This window comes from Battus philenor, unplaced genomic scaffold, assembly GCF_028537555.1.
Source record: "Battus philenor isolate CCGP_79_NKW_IND1 unplaced genomic scaffold, ilBatPhil1.0.hap1 SCAF_14, whole genome shotgun sequence".
Taxonomy (NCBI): domain Eukaryota; kingdom Metazoa; phylum Arthropoda; class Insecta; order Lepidoptera; family Papilionidae; genus Battus; species Battus philenor.
The window spans coordinates 1,143,102-1,169,339 of NW_027181676.1; the positions used below are offsets into that span (position 1 = coordinate 1,143,102).

Sequence of the window (26,238 nt, forward strand, 5' to 3'; positions counted from 1 at the left end):
TTTTCATATTGCATGTACTACCAACAAAATATCTAGGAATACATTCAAAATTAATTTATATGCAGTATCAATCGGGGCAGAAATATCTCAGAGATAGAAAAAGATATATATATATAAAAGCGAAATATCTCTTACTATAAGATTTTTGTAGGTCAAAGGTAAATATCAGAAATCTGAAACAGACTTTAAAAACAGTATTGGTAGAATCATCAAGGTGTGGTCGGTAAGGTTTATGCCTATACATTGAAGTTGAAGCCTTTTTAAACCTGCCACTACGCCAAACAGTTTTTCCTACAACGCGGTGGACTACGCGCTATGAGAATCCATGAAATGCTGACAAGTTATATGTCTACGTTAAGATGATTCAAATCCGTTTTATTAGATATCTATATTACCAACATATGTTATTTTTGGCACCAATCTTATTTTATTAGAACAACTAATGGAGGTCGGCTAAGCTATTTATCTGGCTTTTGATGTAATGTTATGTAATATCTAAAGTTTATGACAAAATAGGTTGTAAGCTCTAACATCGCGATGTGACGACTTCTTGTTGGTTGATAACCATCTTCTGATCACGGGGTGCTGCAGATATGTGTTCAGCTTCGCGAATAGTGTCTGGTAACTTCGTGTTGAGGGTCTCAGGTGTGGTCAGCATCAATGCACCAGCGATCAGAGCTGTTGCACCAAATAGCACTGATGGCAGCCAATCGATGTATATAGCCTGGGAAGATATACAATTATATAGTAACCATCATCATTTCATCTAACTTTAATATTCCAGCGTGCATCTGTTCTAAACACTATATGGCACAGTAAAATTTTATGAATCGTACAGTCAGCGACAAATTCTTGAAAACCTAGAAACAAATACGTTTTCTTTTGTATTTGATAGAATTTATTCAACTTCCTTCAGCGCAGTAGTGCTGTATAGTCCAGTAGTTGAATCGACGTGATCTGATCACAGAGTAGCTCTTCTACGTTGTCTATAACCGTCTACTTTTCCTAGTGCCAGACATATGCTAAAGTTTCTGGCTGTTTGCGGGAGATGTGACCAAAATGCAATATTATAGATATACTAGTATTTTGGAATTTCTGATAAATTCTTGTTTATTTTATTGTTTTACCTCGAATGGTCGGTAATGTTATTATAAATAAGTATCCTGGTGTAATAATTGAAGTGAATATTTCAATGGTGGTGTAGATTCACCAACTAACTATACTCGACTTTGGAAAGTAAATTCTGGATTGTGTTCTACCACTGGTAATAGAATTGTTAGAAGCTGTATATAGCATGTCTTTTCAGTACGCAGGCACCCACGAGGCCTAGGTCTTTCCCAAAGATATCTATGGGTGAATATATCATAATCCTCACGCTTGGCACAACACGGGTTAGCAATCGAAGTATAGTATTATGATACGCAGTCCACTTTTTGTAGCATGTATGGTGGTATTTTTATATTAACGTACCAGTAAAGGCATCTGAGGAGCGACGATTGAACCGATGCGCCCGACCATGGAACAGAAACCCAGTAGAGAATGACGCGCGTGTGTTGGGAAAAGCTCCGACGTGTACATATAAATTCCACTGAAGGCTTGCGTAATCGCTATCTTTCCAATCAGGTACAACAGTGTGGCCAGCCAAGACATCGCTGGAAGAAGCAAACAGTAGGAATGATTATAAAATAAATTACTAGATTAAACTTAATATGTATCTGTATTGGAAAATATTGAGAAATCATTGGTCATTTTGGAAGACAAGAGAAAACAAAAACGTAATTTTTGAGACCTCTCCTTTTCAGTCAATTGACGCCCACTGCAAGGCATAGATCTCTTCCAAATATGGCCACGATTACCAGTCCTGCGCTGCCCGCTTCCAGCGTCTTCTATCTTAACCATGTCATCAGTCCACCTAGAGGGAAGCCATCGACGCTGCGTCTACCAACTGATGGTTGCAAATCGACAACCTTTCGGCCCCAATGACCGTCGATTGCACGAACGATGTACACCGCCTATTGCCATTTGAGACCAGCAATTCTTCAAGCTCATCTGATCTCGCTTTTCCTTTTTTTATTAAATATTACACTAATCTAATTAAATTTTAATATTTTCTCAGATTACCATAGACACTCCATCAGCTCCCGCTGTTCAAATATAAACTGTAGCATCCTCGGTACACTATCTCTAATAACATACTGTAAATGTCGACAAATTACTGTAATACTATTCATGGACTGTATGTATAATAATACATACATTTTGGGACAAAAGTGATAGCCACACAGGAAATCCCGCAGACAGTGTACGCCGCGAGCAGGGTCTTCTTCCTCCCGATCCGGTCGAGCACCAGCGCGTTAGTGACAACCGCGATAACCTCCACACTCACCACCAGCATATAGTTCGTATATTTATCACCAGCCAACGACACCGAATTTATCGCAAGCCCGTAGAATACGAAGGTACAGGTTATCCACCACCAGGAGCAAATCGCCAATCGTGTCATTATGATCGGCGAATGCATCACTTGTATCCACAGTCCCTTTTCTTCTTCCATCTCTTTCTTTTCCTCCGTTGTTTTTACCTTCTCCTCGCTCTTCAACTGTCTCATCGTTTCATCGGACAGCGTGACTTTATTCATCTTTGCCGCTCTCATTATTATCTCTACTGCTTCTTCTTTTCTGTTCTGCGATAGCAGCCATCGAATGCTTTCAGGTAGAAGATAGATGTAAGAAAGGAATAGTAAAGATGGAGGGTAGACCACGAGGATGAATGTGCGCCAATATTGAAAGGTTTTCGCTAGTAATGCGAAACTCAATCCTCCGAGCACCAATAATATTCCTAAGAATGCAGTTGTGAGAACTCGTTTGTCTTGGCCTAAAAGTTCGATTGCTGTAAATAAAAAGAGTATATTTAACATTAATTATGTTGAAAATTAAATAAAATATGCAACATGTCTTTACCTATAAGACTGTGACAGAAATATTGAAGAAGCTGATAAAGATTGAAATACGACAAGCAGAAAACATAAACTTATTAAGAACGAGATAAAGACGGACGACGTCTAGAAAGGTTTTGTTGGAGAGTCTGTAAAAGTAATCTTGTAGAAGAAAACTTTAAATCTCTTGACTCCCTCACCTTCCATCTCATGGGTGGTTAAGGACCGTTTTGAACAAATATAATTTTGGTACAGGCTTTTAATATTTACATTCTCTTCTTTCATCTATCACAAACTCTTCTATTCCTTTTCATACTAGTTACATCCAACTTGGGGAACTGATGAAATCAAAGTGGGGGAAGTCGCTGATTAGGGGCAGCATCGAGGTGACCTTTGGGTCAGATCTATGCTTTGGAATGTGCATCTATAGGCTGCCATGATAATGATGATTTGGACGATGTACACTGAACGTCATGCTCAGTATGAAAATAACACTTTAGGTTGATCAGAGCCTTGGGCGTCCATCAACAAGATGGACACGACTTTGTTGATGGTTCCTAGTGATACTATTGAAAATTTATGTGTGAAGCTTATGTCCAGCTATTGACTATACTAACTCAATATGTACGCAGCTGGAAAAGCGCTGGCTCCTGCGACTGTCTCCAGGAATTCCACCACCACGTACATCTCGTACGATATGGAGAAGGCTTTCAAGGAGCCGATGGCTCCCACCAGAGTACAGCTCAGCACTAACGCCCGCTTGCGGCCCCAACTGGATATCAAAATTTAATTTTAATGACCTAATCTTTTACAAATTTTTTCGTAGAAGAAATGAATTAAAAAGCGACGTCTTTTTTTTAGAAAAAATCTACAATAAAATCGACAAAGTACATTGGATATTTTAAAATGGGTTATAGAAAAAACGATATTTATAAGTCAACTATAATATTTGTGTATTATTACTGTAAAGGAAAATTGAGAATTTTAATTCTTTAAAAAAATATTGTGTACAATTCTGTCAGAATTTTCTAGTAAAATTTTTTGGATAGAACATGAGATATATAAGGCAATATTTTTTATACTTTTATGTACCTTAGGCTTTATAATTCATTCAATATATCTAAAATACAATTCCAGTGCCCACCTGTGGAAAATTTCTTTATATTAAAACGAAAGGGTTAAACTCGTGTCGAGTCCACTTTCGAATTTTACTCTTAATCATGTAATTACCCACCTGTGGGACGTGGGTCACATATTATGTATATATTGATAAAAATTGTTTTATGTACCATTCTTAATTTCAGTATATATATGTCTCTATATGTATATATGTACACATACACTGTATTTATAGATGTACATATACTTTATTGTTATTATAATCGTAATTAATACATGCATTAAAAAATCATTGACATTTACATTATCATATGAATGACAATTTTACGTCAACTAAGTTTATGTATATGTATACATACGAGTATGTATACACACATATATGTGTATATATATACATATATTTATTTAACATAATTGTAACTTTAACACGGTTATGGTCTGCTAGTAAAAGATAAAACAGTAAGTGATTATGTAACATGGTAATAGATGGCGCTGTAAATAACATTACGATAACTTTGAACTTTAAAAAGCTACTCTAATATAATTTCTAACTTATAATAATATTTATATTCTTTTCGTGGTCTTAAAATTCTGGAGTAAAGCCTACAAGGTGGACAGGAAACGAATCTGTTAAAGCCGTCAAGAGGATCTGGATCGCTTATCGCTTATTGCTTTACCGATCTTTCTGGATCCTGTTGAACTTAGGTCTCCTGTATAGACTTTCAATCCACAGTGTCCGCTACAGATTCCAAATGCTCCAGAGGCTGGGATTCTAGATCCAGACCACGTAATCAGAGCAAAATCATACCATATTCAGCAGCATATCAATTTATCCACCTGGAGATTTACAATCCCTGTCTGCATGACTTCGGGTTGAATGGATAAAGGGAATATTTAAAGAAATAAATAGAAGAAAAATTAAAAGAAGACATAACTCACCGGTCAGAGATATATCCGAGGATTGGAAGAGACACAAGCATTCCAATGTTGTGTATGGTGCCCACCAGTGTACGTTTCCACTCCTGACATGCCAGGTTGAACTGAAAATGAAAGAAAAAATCATGTCATCATTTACAGTTTTTTTATTTCTTTACTTTAGATCATCGCGGAAAATCCCGCGTAACAGGAAAAACACTTATCATTAAATTTGGTAGGAATTTTACATTAGTAGACTAGATGCTTCTTAACTGAGAATGAATTTTACGAAATTTATAGTTATATTAAATTTTGCCAGAATATGCTTTAGCATACAAGTTAAAAAAATGTATTTTATGAAGTCACATCGTCAAACACCAGTGCGGGCCACGAAGCGGGCGAAGTAGAGGTAATTGTTCTATAGCATTATAAAATTAGTTAATAAACAATATTATTATATTTTACTAATTATTTGCAAGCACTGATACCTCAGCGATAGAAGACTGAAGCTTACAATCGTGGGTCCTGAATTCAGTTCCTGAGATACAATCTTATATAATAAACAATTTGAGCAAAATTATTTAGGATTACCACTACTCTCACGCAAATTTCTAAAGGATCGATAGAAGCATTTTAGTACAGTGGTTATAGATGTAAAACTTTTTAAAAGTGATCACTTTGAAATAAGTAACAATTTTTTTTCTAATAAAATACATCATAACAATAACTTCTAGCAATGAAAAGTCTACCGGAACACAGAGTAAACAAATAATTACACTTAAAATGTAGCAAATTAATTGACAGTAAATGAGCTATAGCTATATGCTATTCAGCTATGCTATGCTATATAGCTTTTTCATCCCTTTAAAGCTTTTATACGTATGACCGATCATCCTATACACCAGTGACGTAACTTTATATGTTCAGAACTAAAATATATATATATACGATTTTCAAGTTTCAAGAGGATGGGCAGAAGTATCTTCTGCATACCATAATACCAGACTGCAATCGTCAACCCGCCTGCCAGGCGTGGTGATTATGGTACATTTTTAAAGTAATTATAATTAAAATTAATTACTTCGTACATACTACTCCACGTATTTTTATACAGGAATACGAAAGGCAGTATAAAGTCTGTAGGGATCAATAGTAAATAAAAAATATATTTAATATGTTGTAATATAAGAAATATAACGCGTTTTAATACTACATTTTCATCACCTTATTTATCAATTCTCAAACTATTGATTTTTGCAGAAAATGTGCTTTACCTTCACCCAATTAAAACTTTCACATATATATACAGATAATCTTGTATAAAGACAAGTCATAATATTATTAATGATAAAAATTCCATTAAAAATTTAGCAAACCTTATCTTTGTTTATAACCATAAAAGCCAATATAATATATATGTAATGATAAATTTTAATACATATAATGAATTAAAAATGTTAATTTCATAATAGATTTGATTATCGCAAAACATAATGAATTCTTGACCGGCTTATTGCAAATGCGTAACCTCGGGTCATACATTTAGGCTGCCGACTCACGAACTTCCAAAAATATATAACTTAATTTATTTGTACAATATTACTTAAGTTTGTTAAGTTATAAATATATATTAAAGCTAAAGAATAAATAAATAAATAAAAAATTATGAAAAAAATTATAGAAACCTGAATGGAATTTTGAAGATGTATGAAATGAATGTATGGAAAGGAATGAGAAATAATGTGAAAGTAATTAGACTAAACAATGAAAAACATTGGACGAAAAATAAGTATAAAAATATTTATGTGAAAAAATTATTATGTAAATAAAGGCATAGTCCACGCATGGGATTGAACGTGGGGCCTCAAAAACGAGGTTATAAAAAAGTTTGTAATGATTTTAAATACGACACTAACTTTCGATTTTATTTATCAACATCTCTATTATTGTTCTATTCTCTTTCTGTTCTCTCGTTCTGTTCTATTCTCAATGATAAAATAATTAAATCAAATAGAATTGTGAGACCTGATTAGTTTTCACCTTTTCAGATATAAGGTTTACTGCTAAACCTTAATACACACGAAGTTAAAAGCCTCCGCTATAGATTCGCATTTAGACTATTTGAAAGCGGTTTATACTAACACCAATGTAAAACTTGCCGGACGGACATATGTATTCGTACGTAGTCCAAAAAAAATGTTACAAAAAAAAGTATATTTTTAAAATATTATTGAGTACATACTCTACCGCGTATATACAGGATGAATGACTTTCACTTTAAAAGAGTGAATGTATGGCACATCGTCTGCAAAAAGTATTTTACCAAACAACCTATATAAACATGTTGCATTAGTTGCTTATTCGTACTTATATAATACCTTTTCCATATAAATATAAACATAAAGATATGTATAAGTGTATGTATGTATATATATTTTTTTGTTATTTCTTCGTTCTTTTATTCGTTCAGGAAACATAAAACTAGTCATATTTTAACAGGCGACTTATACATCAAGGGATCATTACAAGTTTCCGCCTTTAGCATTATTACATACATAGTGGGGACGTGCAAATGCATGTGCATGCACATACACATATGCATACAATATACAAATAATTAAAAAAGTTGTTATTTTTAATTCGAGTATATAATGTAGTGTATATAGTGATGTATGTATTTGTTTGTTTGTACACCCTGAACTGTCCTCTCCTTCATGTCTCTCATCTTCAATCAAAGGTTATCTAATAGAGATCGCTTCGAGCGATAAGACCGCCTCTTGTATCTCTATATAAATGGTTTCTCTTGTGTTATTATTATCTATGGTGTATAAAAAAATGTAAATAAATAAACACAATGAAAGGAAACGTCGCGTGCAATACTTAGTTTGGCATTATTATCGCAGGTATTCCAAATTGAAGTCGAGGACATTATTCAAGCGTTCAGTGCCGCTCGAAAGCGTTCTATTGACGCATGACATCTTGATATTCCACTTGTGATTTTAGGTCAATTGGGACAACACTACACGTTACTCTTATAAACTTAAAACATAACACCAAAATGCTTGATGAGGACCTAGGAGAGATGATCAGTTTTTATTAAACGGTTTTATTTAGTTCGTCCCGTACGGAATTTATTTGGATCAAAATTAGAAATTGAAATTTAAGCACCTTCCCGTTGTCAGATTGATTTAAAATTTGGTACACACATTTAATTTAGATGACGAAACAATATAATTAAATCAATGACATTATAAATCTAAGATGGCCGCCGATTCAAAATGGCGGATTACATATTTTTCCTTAACCCCCTCAATATAGGTATCAAATGAAAGGGCTACACTAGTAAAACACGATGATTATGTCAAAATTTAAAATTCAAGATGGACGCCGTTCCAATATGGCGGACTAGGTACATATTTTTCCACAACCACCACAATATGGGTAACAAAAAACCGTTTAACTTAAAAGTTTTTTTAATGTATTTATTTATGAAACTATTGGTAAAAAATACAATATGTAACAATGCTATATACATATGGGTATATAATAGTTTTTGTCTTTTATAGATGAATCGTTTGACCTCTGTCTCGTCTAATTTTCAATAATCACGAGGTCTAACATAGCACATGCTTGCCCAGAATAAATCAGAAATCCATTTACTCTTGTTTTGAAGACTCAGTTATATATCTGGACACAACGACGTCGGTAGGATGTTCCTTAGCTGTTTGCAATATAAAAGTATTAGCAAAACGTTTAGTGCTAGTGGAAGGAATTTCAACCATGTACGAAAGAAAGGATATGGTGGAATTTTTGGAGTAATTTTGGTTCACATTCTCTAAAATGAAGTCAAAAGAATACCGATAAAATGGCAACTGTTTACCGATGCTCCAAGATATCAATCTTAGAGCTTAACAAAGCCAATCGTTACTAATCAACCTCTTATTTATTTATTTACTTTATTGGAGATAAACAGTAACAAAAGACAGTAAGAAAGTACAACTTAGAAGCTTAGAAATATAAAATTAGTTACAATTGTTACCTTATAACTATCTCACTGAGAATATATAATGATTTATAGTCAAACAATGAAAAAACAAATAAAAACATTACTAAACAGGGATCAAAGACTATTGTTTATATATTTATATTATATAGTTATAATATGGTTTAAATTGTATTGTATGTACTCAATAATTTGGTATATTTTCTCTTGTCTCGTATCTAGAGTCAAAGTTTCAAGCTGGTATTTCGATGATCCATCCAGGCTGAGCTGTGAGTTGTCTTGGTGTTAAATACTGCCCAATCTTCCTCAATATGCTCAGTTTTCTGGCAGCTAATTTAGCTTTGGTCGTAATAAAATACCCAAATTTATATAATTAAATAAATATAAATTTTAATTTTAAGTATATATAATTATATATTTAAAATTACGTGAATAAATAAGAAAACATATTAATGTTGTCAAACATAAGAAAAACGGTCGTATTAACAAAATATTACTGTATTATTATTAAATACTTGCACTGTATGAAACCTTTTTATATAATAGTTGTTCTATATATAATGTTGTTTTTGGGATAGTGACTTTTGTCATATATACTATTATTTCTTATTAATTCTTTCTACATTTCTTCTACCTTTCCTCTTTTTATTCGATCCTTTCGTTCTTCACCTCGTTCCCCAACTTTGAATTTCTTCATCTTTTATTATTGTTTTTATACATTTTGTTATATTTACATTTCTCTTTATTTTACATTATTTGCTATTTTGCTATTTACAATCATTTTTTATGTGTCAACTTCTGTTTCTATTTATTACTTTTGTAGCGATTTCTATATAATAGTTATACATGATCACTACGAAATACATTTGTTTTTCTTACGGCGAAGGGACAGTAACCTTCCTCAAGTATATATCATCATTATTATCATCATTTCATCCGTAAGACCACTGTTGGGCATAGGTCTCCCCCATAGATTTGAAGCGGCTGCATTCAGCGTTTTCGCTTGTGGGTACATCCTACACCGCGGTTTCCGAATGGTCTACATGGTCTACTCCAAATAAAGAAGATCTAATAAGAGAGTTCAGAGTTTCCACCTACCTCTGCAACAATAGTATCCTTAGAAGCATACAGCCAATGATCACAAGCCCTCAACTCTTCGGTGAAGGCGCCGTCCTGACACGGCAGCTGGTCATCCACTAGGGCGCGGCTGAAACATCTCTTCTCCCGTCCACCGCTGGGCAAAGCACTCTCTAACCACGGGGGATTGTAGTCGGTGCTGTTGATGGCTTCACACTCCGGTACCACGCACCTGTGTTTCAAATTAACGGTTAGACTAATATGTGATTTTATTTTGAGATATGTACAACATAAGTAACAGGTGGCGCAAAAGTAATGTCAGACTGTGAAGGTGTCATAATTTTTACAAATAGCGCTAAATGTCACTGTGGATTTCACATTTATGGTGTAAATATATAGAGAATAAGTGGATAATAAGCAATAGAGCGATATACATCTTAAATATATGTAATTATTGTTATTGCATATTTGAGAAATTTACAGTGTATTGTTTTCACGCTATATGCTCGAACAATCAACCGCAAGTTTAAATTTTAAGGCTTTTTAAAAAATTCACGTTTACTACAACTAACTACGTACCATACAAGCCTTGAAAGCTAACATTGAAGAAGATATGCCAATTTGGTGTTAGATGTTTGGGAGCAAGAATTCAAAATGCTGTAATAAGAACGAAAATATTCATCAACTTGATTGGCAACTGGAGGTATATAATTCTTTTCAATTAACGTTCAAATAATCTATTTTCAATAACTGAGTCCCTTTCCTTTAAGTTATACCAAAATGATTGCGTGTTCAAATTATGACATTACTTTTGCACCACCTTTTATTATTAATGTAGTTTCTGATGTTAAAAAAATTATTTCTATCATTCTAAATAGGTTTCTAATCTTTACATTACACTTCAATAACACAGACACACAAAATTATACATACAATATTAAATATTACCAAATAAGTATTTATAATTAATTAAAATATTTCAACAAGTATATTTGAATGTAGAAGAATTGCAACAAGTAGATGGTAAACAGATTTGTATATATGTATATGTACAAATATTAATTTGTTTTTATATATCTACTAATAAGGTTAAATATAGACAATGTCACCATTGGTGTTAGAAACACCAGCATTGCCTGAAACGACCATATAAAAAACACAATACGACCTTTTTATAAGAAGATAAAAACATTAATGTGTACAAAAACTATGCTAAGGTCGCCCATTACATCATAGGCTAATATTAAAGATAAAAAAGATTATTGTAATTCTTAGTAAAAAGAAAAAAAAACTTTTCATGGATGGTTCATTTAAAAACGACAAATTCTTGACAAGACAGAAGCAAAAAAATGTACTACTTTGTATAATTATCTTTAACTACATAATAGTAAAATTAACACTTCGAGTAATAAGATTCCATTTCTTATAATAGAAAACATAACTGAACTGAAAAACTGAAGAAATTTTTAATTATTTATATAATTCTACATTTATTTTCATCCATAATAGTATATATTGAACACACAATTCACATAGTTTAAAAAGATACTGATATTAAAAATACTTCTGTAAAAACCACAATCACAGATTGAAAAAAGGCAATAAATAAATAAATAATTATGTTTAAATATCAAAATTTAAATCCAAAGTCGTTTCAGTCATCGAGTGTTGCAACTTACAATGTAGGTTTCATATAAAACGAAGTGTTGGTTGAACACGTGTAACCTGACTGAAAAACTTACACCTTTGGATAGCAGCCTTTTGATATTCAGAGCCGCGATGTCATAAATTAAGATTGGCTTCATAGTCATAGATCTTCGTAAGAAGATGAAACTTCAGAATAAGAAGATAGAATGTAATGCCCCTGGACCACGGCGACTTTTTATAGCGATACTTTAAGATAGCATCATGTACCTAGATATCTATGGGGGATATATCGCCACACTTGGGAGGCGTGTTTTCGATTGCTGTGTGGTATTATGGTACGCAGAGAGCGTTGCTGTCCATATGCCATAGAACTTTTTTATGATCTATAAATCCTACATAATTAATGCACAAAGTGTGAATTATTTACGATTGAATCCCGAGAAATAAAACCGCAATCTGCGATCGCAAGTCTCAGTTATCTATTGCTGGAATACCAAAAAATAATAAAAGTACATATCTACTAGAAATATTATATCATAACTTCTTTCTTAACGTGACTAATTTCGTAGGGAAGGTAATTCTATAATAGGTTTTCCAATTATTAATTCTGTATGATAAGAAATAGAAGAAAATGAAAAGGACAAAAGAGGAGCGTAGAAATAAAAAAAATATTGTAAATAATGACTCTTACACATAGCAGTATAGCACGAGAGTTCTGTGAAAACGGAGGCCATAAAAATTCTTATTTCGTTAAAATATGCCTTATATTTTTCTTTGTCAGATAGAAAATAAGGGGCGGTAACTCAATTAAATATCTTGTATATAGATAAAAAAGAATAGTCATATGTTGCTAGGCAAAAAAATCGAGGTCGGCACGAATGCAAATAATGTTTTTATTCTCAATTTCGTTAATGCACAGGTAATGTAATAATGGAGAGAAATAATAGAAACATTGCTAAGAAAACACATTATTTTCCACACAAATAACATAGCATTAAACATAATAATTAAGATTTAATGCAACACAAATAATTTGTATCAATAAGAATAAAGATATATAAACATTATTTCTAATCTTGAAGTGTACAAAAAAATATATTTATGCTGTCTTTATAATAAGGAAATTGAAATAATTAGAAAAATAATAATTTTGCAACACTTTCCTCCGCGAAAGTACAATGATTTTTGACAGTGTGATGTATATATTATCTGTGAAAAAAACATGACGTCGGTAGAAAAAATATTTTAAGAATACAATATTATTTATCTGTACTCTATATAGTCTGTTGACATTGGACTTTTTTTACAGAAATTACGTAATGTTATTCATTGAGTCTGCAAATTTTTATGAATTGTTCAGAAACGCTTTTACAATAGGATCCGAGATAATGTTTTTTCAAAATTTCTATTTGCCTGAATTTTAAAAAAAAATTAAAATGTTATATATTTATTTATTACACGAGCAGTACAAATAAATTAAAATTACAGTTTAAGTTACAGAATATATAATGGTTCTGTTATGTATTCCTTTATAGATAACACTAGATTAAAAATTTTCTTTATACAACATTGCAGGAAGATAATACCACGTGAAATCAAAATAAACTGATTGAAAAATGATGGAGGAGAAAATGGATGGCACATAAGATTGTAACACCTGGCTTACTACATATATATATATATATATATATATATATATATATTTACACTGTATATAATTACATAAATATATGTATATGTATATATGTACAGTGTTTCTTTTGCCTGCTGTTCTTAGATCTTATGAGTTCAAACAAGCAGTAGACTCGGATTGATGTCAACAGAAGTTGTGATCTATCTTATCGCGTTGAAATAAGAATTTTTAAATTTGACTTTTGAATATTTCTTTCGAACACACAACGATAATATACAGGGAGATTGTATATAGGTGTAAAAGTTTTGTGGAGTGAATTTATAGCTCATTTTCACGTTTAAATTTCAACCTTTTTCCAATAACCCTGTATAAAGTTGTCACTCTGATATATATTACTTTTTTTTTTCTATTGCAATACGAGAGGCTAAGACTTCTGGCAGTAGAAAGTCTATACGCACAGATAATAAACAAAAAATATTATATATAGATTTTTTTTTAATATTTGGAAAAATCTTAATCGTAATATTACACTGATTTTCGTACAAAATGTATCGAAGATAAAATTATAGCAAATGAAAAACATTCGCCGCTATAAACCTATTACATCAATAATAAATAATTACGTATATTTATACAAATTCTCAAATAAGATAATGACATTATTGTTGAACAGATGATATGACAAAGTGAATATTCAAGTACATATATTAATTATAAAAATCTTAAGAACTGTGACCCGTGATGTTATGAAAATATGTTAAATATTGATCCATTGTTCTTTTAAAAGAAGCTTATAGTACTGACATAGTATTACAATGCCTGATTTTGTAGTTTCAATACAACATGAAGACGTCGAATACAAACGTTCAAGTTTATAAAACAGTTACATGACGTGACATCTTTCCGTTCTGGTGTGCGCTGTGTTCCGGGCGTAGCGGGTTCTTTATTCGATATTTAAATTATTTTCACATCATCAAACGCTTTTAGATGTATTAATATCTATTCATTGATATAAATATTCATTTTAGATCATTTATTTAAGAAGAAGACTTGATGATGTAACAAGTACATTATTAACAATAGAGCTATACATACACTACATATATGACACCAATATATATATATATGTGTGTGTGTGTGTATGTGTTTACAGTGACATAGAACCACGAATCTCCTTGAGAAAGCGTTTTAAAGTCTAAAGTTTTAAAGTTTAAAGTGAATTCTTATAATTCTTTGTACGTTTACAAAAATTATAATATATTTAAAACCTTACTCAAACACTGCTCCCGATTCGAATCCAAAAGACGTAACCACGTGACCTTATGTGAAAACCTTAATATACTTCCGTTCAGCTTCCGGACCTTCTCATATGTACATTACTAAAAATTTGAAATAGCAAACAAAAAAATTCTTTTTTTTTTAAATTCCCTATCACAACGCTGTGCATCTTATTTCATGTAATTGTCAGCACTTCCTGCCTCCGACACAATAACATACGTTCCCATGTAACTACAACCTCATAAATAGTACTTTATTAACTATTATTAACATTGTTACTAAATAGATACCTTGTTACAAGTAAGCCCATGGTCAAGGCTACACTGTAAATACATATATATGTCATCATATAAGTTAAAAGATTGATGAACTAGGGTTTTATTTTAATTAAATACAAAATAACATTCGTCTTTTCCTATGATTACTCGACTTACTCAGTATTAAAATATATAACAAATATTATTTATTATTAATGACAACATACAAACATTAAAAAATGAAATAAATGTAGAAACAATGTCATTTAAATAATTAAAAAGATACTCTTCCACATATAATCTGAAAATAATTATAAAAAAGAATGAAAAATCTTAAAATTTAAAAAAATATGAGATCAAAAGTCTTTGTAAATCCTGACATTGGCCAGGCATATTTTAACATAAAAATAAATTAATAATTATATCAGAGTGACCGCTTCATTTATTTGAATGAATTTTAAAATCGATAAATTAATTTTGTGTTCGATAAATACACCGGCGATAAATATTGCACATCGACCTATGGAAAGAGATAATCGGCTAATTTCGGCCTCTCGGTACCAATATGCTTTTATCCAATTGTTTTATGGAAATAATTTTCATAGATAAATTTTGTATCAAATGTACCGTGAGATAAAAATCAAAAACACCGGAAATAACACTTGAGGCGCCCTATTAAAATTCTTGAAGATCCGTCAAACGCTGTACTTGTGAATTGCGGCTAGACTCTCGAGGATATCCTTCTGACCCATATTCGGACGAATCCGTCTCAGTCCAGTTCCAAACTCTATGACGTAATATAAGACTCATATTAAACGTGTCTAATGGTCAACGACAGGCTTTGTAAGAAGGCTCAAGATCACTCAGCAATAGAGAGCAGTGGCGTACCTAGAACTTTTGCCACCCGGAGCGATCTCCAGTTTGCCGCCCTTTCTATTATATGTCAATCAAATAGTAGTTTTTGATTTTAAAAAATATTGATATATCACTTCAAAGTAATCATATAAATTGTTCAAAAGAAATGACATTTATAAACTGACATCAAAAAAATTTAATTAGGAAAAATTGCCGAACAAAGTCGTAAAGATCCTTTTACGAATTCAACGAATTTTAATGAATACAATAAAATAAAATAATTATCTTGTTCTTGAATTAGAATCCAAAATTTACACTAAAATGCATTTATATACACCGAGGAATAATATTCGAAATCATAAAGTTAATCATAATTTATATAAATCAAATATTAAACTTATAATAATCATTTATTATTCAAGAAAGAAAATAAATTTGAAAAAAATGCCGCCCCAAGGTAAGTGCCGCCCGGTGCGGACCGCACCCACCGCCCCCCCCTAGGTACGCCACTGATAGAGAGTAGTAGTCAGCTATGTTCGGAGTTTCGCTGCGAGATCCAAATCATCGTGCGAAGAATTACTCGCTTGAAGTAGCAGCTGGTGAGACACATCGTTCGTGCAACTGATGGCCTTTGGAACTGAAAGGTTCTCGTGTGACGATATGAGACGGTAGACGTGGCTTGGGTAGACACCAGGTGGAGTGTCGAAATAGTAAAGATCGAAAAGTTACTAGATGGGGATGATGAATCTCCGTTGCGATTTCTATATCTAGCAGTGAAAAGAAGAAAGTAAAGAAGAAGATGATGATGAGATGGGCACGGTATACTACGCTATACAACTCAACAAACTAGACGAAATAATGTTATATTGAGAAAGTAATAAGAAGGTATTATTACTTCCCAAAGTGTTCACATCCGCACTTCATTTAACCGCGGAACTTACTCTTAACTTTAATATTGACCAAAATAATCAATAAAATTAATGATTTATTCGTTTTCCAATTTTGAACACTAAATCGTCCATTTAAACGTGCGTGATGTTAGAAAAATACATATTCCAATCCGACTAAAACTAAATTTCAAATAAATCCTTCAAATTAAAATCAAGCTACTAGATTTAAACACTTGTTAACTTGAAAGGAGTAAGGGTCGAATAAGATCCCAAGGCAGTCATGAGTAAAATGAACATAGGTTTAGTAAATAAGAGTCAAAACTGTTATAATATAACAATCTGTAATCCTGGAACGAAGACGAGGTAAGAAAGGTGATGCACGGGAGACAATTTGAATGTGAACAAAGATAAAGATTGTGAAGAATAGAAGGAACTTGTTACATGAGAGATTGTTAAAGATAGAAGAAAATAAAATAAAAGAATAAAATTAAAATTTTAAATTTGTAAACCACTCTAGATACCACAATAGCCGAAGCAATACACATGGCCAAAAATCGGCAATGATGTTGTAACGTTTATACGTGATGAACATTTCAAAAAGATCCGCAAAGAGGAGAATGTATAGAGAGTTCCTTTAGGGTCTTAGATAGAAGTACTTTACAAAAACAAGCAGCAACAGTCAAACCATTTTAATTATTAATTTAATATTCTTTATTACAAACATTTAAATAGTTTCACAATAATATACAAAAAAGTACAAAGGGTGGACTTATCACACAAGGCAATCTCTCACAGACAACCGTAGTATGGAAAAGGTAGAAGTACTAATAATGGGTTGTTGACGTAACATCAAATTAAAAAAAAATTTAATCAAAGAGATCTAAAATTGGACCTATATATTTTATTATAGAATAACATATCAAGCAGTTCTGAGAGTAGAAATAACTTCGAATTGCATCCGATAAATTGGATTACAAAAGTAATGTTAATACACCGACGACTGGATGTCAGATCATTGATAAATTTATGTTACATGTCACGTTGTATTTGACTGGAGCACATGTGAAGTATTTTGTAAATTCACGACTTGATTAATTTATTTATCATTGGAACAGGTAATGACATTTTTAGAAAATGTTCCCAAATCACTATCTATTTTCAAGATAATGGTTAAGAAATATTTACTAGATCTATGATTATTTATCTGCTAATTCATTACTTTTTCTTCCTCTGTTTTTTATTCTTTCTGAGGCAAGTGTGATCGAAATCGGTTTGATGTTTTTATTTATTATTGTATTATATTAATAATATGTTATATACATATGTATATATGTTTTGCACACGTTAACTACCCATTATTTATAATTCCTTTTTTTTCTGTAATATGGTTGTCTGTAAGAGATTGCCTTGTGTGATAAAAACGCCCATACTTTTTTGATATTATTAAACTATTTAAATATATTCTAGCGAGTACAATAAAGAATATTAAATAAAAATAATAAAATTAGACATAAATTACTTAAATGCACAATAAAATTTTTATCAGCACACAGAATAAAACCATCAAAACACTCAACAGCAGGAGTTGTGGCTGCCACTTGAACCTTTATTTTTAATCTGCCGCTTACAAAGATGCTAGTCCCGATCGACGCCATCTTGTTGATATAACTCGGACTTTGAGCAACGACAGAAAAACAACAGAACTAATGCACCTGTGCGGAATATTCGCAATATTAACACAGATGTCAATATAGATATATTTGACAAATATAATCATTCTGTCTGGAATTACCATTCGGTTTAATACACAAAACAGTATTCCATTTAATTTAGATTAGTGAACCTAACACGACACCTTGGGTTTGGTAGTCAATGTTTATTTATTTAATAACAAAGCATATTTTAATACATATTTTTAAACGGTTTTATTTACTTCGATCCGTACGGAATTTGTTTATTTATTTGGGTCAAAATTAGAAATTGAAATTTAAGCACCTTCCCGTTGTCAGATTGATCTGAAATTTGGTACACACATTTAATTTAGATATCAATACAATAAAATATAATCAATAACATTATAAATCTAAGATGGCCGCCGATACAAAATGGCGGATTACATATTTTTCCTTAACCCCCTCAATATGGGTATCAAATGAAAGGGCAACACTAGTAAAACATGATGATTATGTCAAAATTTAAAATTCAAGATGGACGCCGTTCTAATATGGCGGACTAGGTACATATTTTTCCACAACCACCACAATATGGGTATCAAAAAACCGTTTAACTTAAAAGTTTTTTAAATGTTGTTAACTTGCAAAAAATATGGCAGTTTAAAACCACATAAAGATTTCCGGTGATATTTCATATCTCATCATTAACATCTGTTTTTGCACGAAGCGTTTGTATAGGAAAATCCGACAGATTATAAAAGATAAAAAAATTGATGTTTGGTTAGACGAATCAGACATCGATGTAATATTTGCATATGCCAACAAAAATATTATCAATGTACTTTTAATTTATTCATTGCAAATATTTAATGGCTATAATTGTTTGTGTTTATGTATTTCAAATGAGATATCATTGTTTTTATGATTGTATACGTATTTTCAATTAACCTATATAAAGTAATCATTCTGAACTATATTATATATATGTGTGTATATATATAATGCGACAGATCAATGCCTTCTGGCGTTGTCTGATAGATAGTGAACAATAATTAATTTTAATATGTATTAATTCTAATTTCGAAAGGGCTTTCTTACTTGCATTATTTATTATTTTTGCAACCATTGATTTTTGGTTAGAGTGCACCATATATTAAATAATAATTAAGAGGGGCCGGTCTCGCGCCGGCGCGAGATGACCAACTAATCAAGTTTTATAAGTCAATTCGGTGCCGGCATCGCGAAAAGTAACAGCTGACTTGTCTGCACTGCGCTTGAACGTTGTAACTTCTAGTTTTTAGTTATCTTTTATATTTTTTTTAATGCGCCAGCAATATGAGTACGAGAAAGGGTCTACCACGTTCAAAACACTTGAAACCCTGCGCCGATATAAAGAATCCCTTTCGCAGTGCCGGTCTCGCGCCGGCGCGTGATGTTTTGATTTCGTTTATTATTTTTATAACCTTATAGTTGTTTTCTTGCAAATAGTATTTAATTGATGACATAAATCGTTTTAAAACAAATAAAAAATAAGAAAGAAGTTGACTTCTGACTGACTCCAATGTTCAAAACACTGGCAGTGAATAATATGATGTACTTTGAACGCTTTTTTTTACTTTATTATTATTCCGTTTTTATTGTAATTGCGAGCATATAAGATATACATTCGCCCCTTAAAAGATTTTGCAACTATAACCATTTAGTCTGTATAAATAGATATTTACAAAAAAAGTCTATTTACGTATTACATATTCTTAAAGTGTATGTATAAACGGGGTCATCGGTTAAAGTATATATAGAAGAATAATTTATAAGAATGATGTACAGTGTCCGGCTTCGATATCGCTCAAAGAGACAGTACAGTAATAATTTATGTTAAACAATAACTTTATTTAATTAACTTCGATAAGGATGAATACCAAGTGAATGACGGAAGGTTGAGTTACGTTCACGGCACCGTCTGTTTTATTTTGTTTGATAGTTGTTCCAACAGTTTCTACTGACGGAAGCTATTGGCCAGTGTCATATATAAATGATATATATATATCTAATATATAAAATTCTCGTGTCAAGGTGTTCGAACTTGAACTCCTCCGAAACGGCTCGACCGATTTTTATCAAATTTTATATTCGTATTCAGTAGGTCTGAGAATCGGCTACTATCTATTTTCCATATCCCTAAGTGATAAGGGTTGTTCACCCTTAAAAATTTTTTTTTAAGTTTTTGACGAATTTTTATTTTTTTATTTATTTATCATACAGCATAGAAAAATACATACAACCCTAAATTTTTACCCCTCTACGATAAACCGTTATTTTTTATTTGTTAATTAAATATTTTTTTTGCAAAACAACGTTTGCGGGATCAGCTAGTATATATATATATATATACATGCATAAATTTATGTTTGTCTATGTGTCATTTATAGACTTTAACTATGCATTTGATCATTTATTTATTTACTCTAAAAAATATACAATGGCGGACTTAACGCTATAGGCGTTCTCTACCACTCTACCTTAGGGCATAGGGGAAATAATCGAGGCAGGTGCTAACTATAATAAAATAGAACATACATACTAATGATACAATAACAACACTTACATATATACCTCGTATAAATATTTATATACAATACATAAATAATATGTACATATAATATGATACATATACTTCGTGGAAATAAATATAAATATTAATAATTATTAATACTACTACTACTCATTTAATAATCTTCAGCAAAGCTGTTGTGCATGAATCAACGAAGGTTTCGAGGTTAGTTTGAAAAAATTTTGACAGATGGCGCCACTATCATTCCAATGATTTCAATGATGCTGATTTGAAACGAAAACAGCGAACGAATCATGACATTTCGAGTTATGAGTGTCGTGAGAATTTATGTAAATTGTGAAAATCATGTCCGGTATACACAAATACGATAAAAACAAAATTCAAACTTTTTTTTGTTAAATTCCACGTGATCAAAGCCGCGTCTTACGGCCACAGATCTTCAATCCCCAACCACTGAAGAACTTTAAAGCTAATTACACGAGTAATTGTTGCATTGTCCAAAGCACGTAATATATCTACGTATTTTGAAATTTTCAATTTTATATGTAAATGCTAAAGAATATTGAACAACTGTTTAAATATTTAGCCCATCTCACAAAACACGCGTGTTTACTTGTCCGATGTGTGAAAATTATATTTAAAGAGTCTGCCTATATTTTTTTAAAGACATTAATCTATAAGCGGTAAAAAATTAATACGTAATAAAGAAAACAAAATGTTAATTTCAAATAGCGCTTATTCATATTGTTCCACGTGTTATTAATATTTATCGATTTATATCCGTGTAATAATAACACGGTAATGCAAATTTATGATTTCTTATTTAAATTGTATCAACAACAATAATTTAAATGCGAATATTTCTTAAGATTAAACTGATATTTCAATATAAAAGTTTAAATACATTCATTCGTTTTCGGCGGTAAAACAAAAATTACAAATGGCGGCATATTTTCTAACCTACAAAATTTACGTCAAAACTCGCGAGTCGTTTAAGAGATTTTTATATTGAGCTCCTGGAGAATAGTGTGACGCTGAATCAAAGATATCGTTATTATTTATACAGGATGTTTTGTTATAGATGTAAATGTGTGGTACACTACCGAAAAATCATTGGGTTTCAGAAATAATAATGTTTAATTAAAATTGTTTATCGTTTACTGTCTCCGTAAACATTGCACTGCAAGAAAAAAATGTAACATTTCTCCGAGTGATCATTTTATGCGTAATTAATGAAAATAAGCGTAAAACCTTTTTGCTGATAAATTACCTAATCTTCTTATACTAATCAGCCTGTATAATTATCTCCCAGCGCCATATTTATATAGATCCCTTTCCACTACATTTATTACGATCTATATTAAATACAAATGTTATTAATACAAAAAATACACTTTTATATACCGTTAGGTTTCACCGATTCCTGACAAATAAAAATTCAATTTTTTTTTTCATCTTAGAATGTTTTTTCAACAGATTATAAATACATCAGACTTGATAAGAGCAAGTGAAAGTTAAAAAAAACTTAACCATACATTTTTTTTAATTAACATTAAATGCGTGGAAGCGAAAAACCATTCTCTAAGTTTGCTGTCTTATATGAAGACAAACAAACAGGGCAAAAACTCTTAGCAGATATACGTTCTTATATTTTTTTAAATCTAGTATTTCTAATTAATATCTGTGAATCTATTTCGAAAGAGAATATATTTCGTAGAAACATTTAACTCGATAAGTCGAATATTAAGTATACAAAATATGTTTATGCTATTACGTCACACTTCCTGAGAAAATCTTTAATGTTTTTATGAACATACAATATATTTTCACACGTGTTGAGAAGCAACAGACGATATTGTATATTTATTTTTAATTCTTCTCTCAAAGGCATTTAAGAAGTTCAGATAACAATTCAAAACAATACAGAGAACTTGTTCATTATTATGATTTACAGGTGAAACGGAATTTCTCAGAGCTAACGTTTTCAAGTAACGAATTTAAACTTGTCATTTGTTCTTATGCGTCACAATTACAATTGCTATGCATCGTATGTAGCTTGAGGAAATGCGTAACAACTTCCTTTGCACGATCGACTTGCTGATTAGTTATGAGGTCAAACCAAAGAAAACTTTAAGAGTTTATATTAACATGTTTTGTCTCTCATCAACATTTCAGCCAGACAATTTCCACTGCTAGATAAACATTTGCTTCATATACAGCTTTTTCAATACAACTGGTCGATAGCAGACCTTTTGAAGCTTTAATTTCTGATGATGTTTTTCAATCATCATCATCATTTTAGCAACACATCAACAGCAGGATATATACCTCCTTTATAAATTTCCAGAAGGACCTAAACAAACTCGTCTGTATGTCTTTTGGTTGCAAGACATTACATTAACTACAATTGTAAATCCAAGTTGATGATTGTATCACAGAAAAGAGTTGACTCGGCATTCTATAATATTCGTGTGACTCAGGTAAAGTTTCGTCAAGATAAACCTTTTTGCTTCAAAAACTATTAATTCTTTTGTGGACTCATGTATACGGTTTTACAATTCATTAAAATAAAAATTGCCTTTATTTCTACTAAAATCGTAGTCGCCTCTTTGGCGTAGGCATTTCCTAAAACCATTGATCATGCTCCCATACCTCACGCATACATAAGAGTCCCTGTGTCTAGCTAAAGGTTTTGTTCCAACTTTTACTTGATCGTCCTCGTCTTTTGTGTCTCTTGGCACTTAATAAACCATTTTGGCCTTCTGATGTTCGACCTGTAGGTATTTCTTGTAGAATACGTCAAGTGTTATTGGACACGACACGCACAATATAATAATACTACCTAATTATATATAAGTATCATATTTAAGTTGTTTTCTTAAACCAATAACATAGGAATTTTTAATATTAATAGCTTGAGAACTGATTGTATTATAAAGAAAAAATAATTTTAACGCAGAGCAGTGTTATCTCAAGGGTTTAGAAGAGTCCAATTAAAGGGATACAATCTTATATCAGTAAGAAAAGGACCAATATTTAGCCACTTCCGCACATGCAGTGGTAGTCGTGCAATGAAATGCACCGCCCGCCAGCTCGCTGATAAATGCATATGCGGCAAACAATGCGAATCACACAACCGCCACCACCAAATTACTCAACACGTGTTTCACCCCTCTACGGGGCATCTTCAGGAGTTATAATATGTTACACCGATTAGTGCCAAACACAGAGTAGTGAATAGGTAATAATGAAAAATTCTTCTAGTAAACTAGAAGCTGGTAACAGGAGAGATGATCCATTTGTTTGTCTGTTCTAGATAAATTTCAAGAACAGTCTTATTATTACTTATATATTTTCAAGAATAGTCTTATGAGCGGTCTTATCACTCAAGGCAATCTCTTACTCAACCATAGTAAGGAAAAGATAATAGTACTTATAAAGGGTAGTTCACGTGTACAAAAAAAAATACATATTCACAAACATATGAACATAAATTTACATAAACACACATAGACATAGATACTTAAACATACAAACATACGTATGTAACATATATACTTATAATAAAAAAGGTTTAATACATATTATAAATATAATACAATAATAAATAAAAACATCAAACTGATTTGGATCGCACTTGCCTCGGATAAAATAAAGAAACAGAGGAAGAAAAAGTAATGAATGAAGGTATAAATAATCATAAATCTAGTAAATAATTTTTAACAATTTTCTTAAAAATAGGTTTCTATTTTCATTTCTACCGTAATGATAACATACATAGGTTGACAGGGTGACTATGTTTGTTGCGTTTACTCTCACTGTTTATATTCGAATTCGAATGCCAATTTAAATTGGGTCGTCATCAATGATTTGACCACTGCCATTCTGTTATTCCACTGCCTTTAAAGAACATTACCTGCTTGGGTGGTCGCATATATGACCTCCACATCGATAAGGATAAGATGCATACTCATGTGGTATCTTACTTCTCCCGCTAACGCTTATAACTTGATACTGAGGTAAAACTTAAGTTCTTAAATACCGGTTACACATCTAGTTTGTTTTTTACAAATAAAATGCAATTTTCAACCATATGACATTTAATCTACCGATACGTTTTATATGAATGAATGAATTGTTGTTTTTATTAAAATTTTAAGTTTAAATTTATATTGACTTGTCGTCAATATTTTTTCATAGAGAAACAACAAAACATATTACAATATATATGTAATTACGTACATTCTATAGACTACTATTTTGTTAAACAAAATAATTTTGTTCTTTCATGTTTCAAACTAGTTAATAAAACAAATTCATATATATATATAATATAATTTAATTTATAGTAAAAATATTATTCATTCAATACAATGGATTGTTATGGATTTGTTTCATCAATTAGTGTTAAAACGAAAAGTACAAAATGATTTTTTTTTAACAAATAGTAGTCTAAAGAATATATTATAAAAAATATTTAGTATATATTATAGAATATATTATTAATATATAAGATATACTGTCCAGTGGTGGATATACGACGTCCCATACATATCTTATAAAACCTGTGCGAAATGATTTGCATATAACGACCATAAGAAGGTTATATATCCAGCTTGTGGATACGTCAAAATACTTTCTAAACTGCGCTTGTCGATGTGTGTTTACAGCTTCTATGGCAAACTATATTTCTAAATAATCAAACTAAAATAAATAAAAAAATATATATTTTTGTACCTCTATAAACTTTCGATATATATTTTCTAAGCGTTTCTTATAATTTTATAATAAAGTAAAATTTTCATTAGTCGTGCTTATGTGATTTTAATGATAAATAATACCTGTATGGAACGTCGGCGGCTAGAAACACGTAGTTGATGGCATAATGGGCAGCGGCGAATGCTGGCAATGCCAGAAGGAAGTAATTGATCAGATGGAACCTTCTGAACTGACCAAGCTCATGCATCAAGCGATCTGTGTCCATCGCAACCGCTTGTTTTTCCTTTTCCGTCATAATACACTCAACAAGTATTTTGCATAACTTATATTTATCTTACTTTTGATATTTTAATTTAATTTTTCCTTTTTTTAACACAATTATTTCACAAGTTTTTTTTATTTAAATAATTTAAAACACAAAAATAATATATCACTGTAATTTAAAACGAATGTTAATCATTTGAAAACTCTATCGCACTGACCGTTTTTAATTACGCTCATGTATTTTCAAGATTATATACAACCTTGCGTTTTATTGTCACGATTAACAAAGATAAAAGTAAATAAGATGAAAATTATATATATTTAAATGGATTTAAATAAGGTTCGTAATGGAGGACGTGACGAAGGTTGCCGAGTTGAAATAAGGACACGAGTGGCATGCG

The 26,238-nt window shown here is 31.4% G+C and overlaps 1 protein-coding gene across 1 annotated transcript; it reads right to left on the reverse strand.

Moving 5' to 3' along the window:
• On the reverse strand, positions 1-25,884 carry LOC137918375 (organic cation transporter protein-like). Its single transcript, XM_068761157.1, has 7 exons — positions 25,696-25,884; positions 10,071-10,281; positions 4,994-5,094; positions 3,553-3,707; positions 2,257-2,889; positions 1,471-1,652; positions 1-724 (listed from the first exon to the last, which is right to left on the reverse strand). The coding sequence occupies exons 1-7, from the start codon at positions 25,866-25,868 to the stop codon at positions 527-529; spliced, it is 1,653 nt and encodes a 550-aa protein (XP_068617258.1). The 5' UTR covers positions 25,869-25,884; the 3' UTR covers positions 1-526.
• Positions 25,885-26,238: the final 354 nt, after the last annotated feature.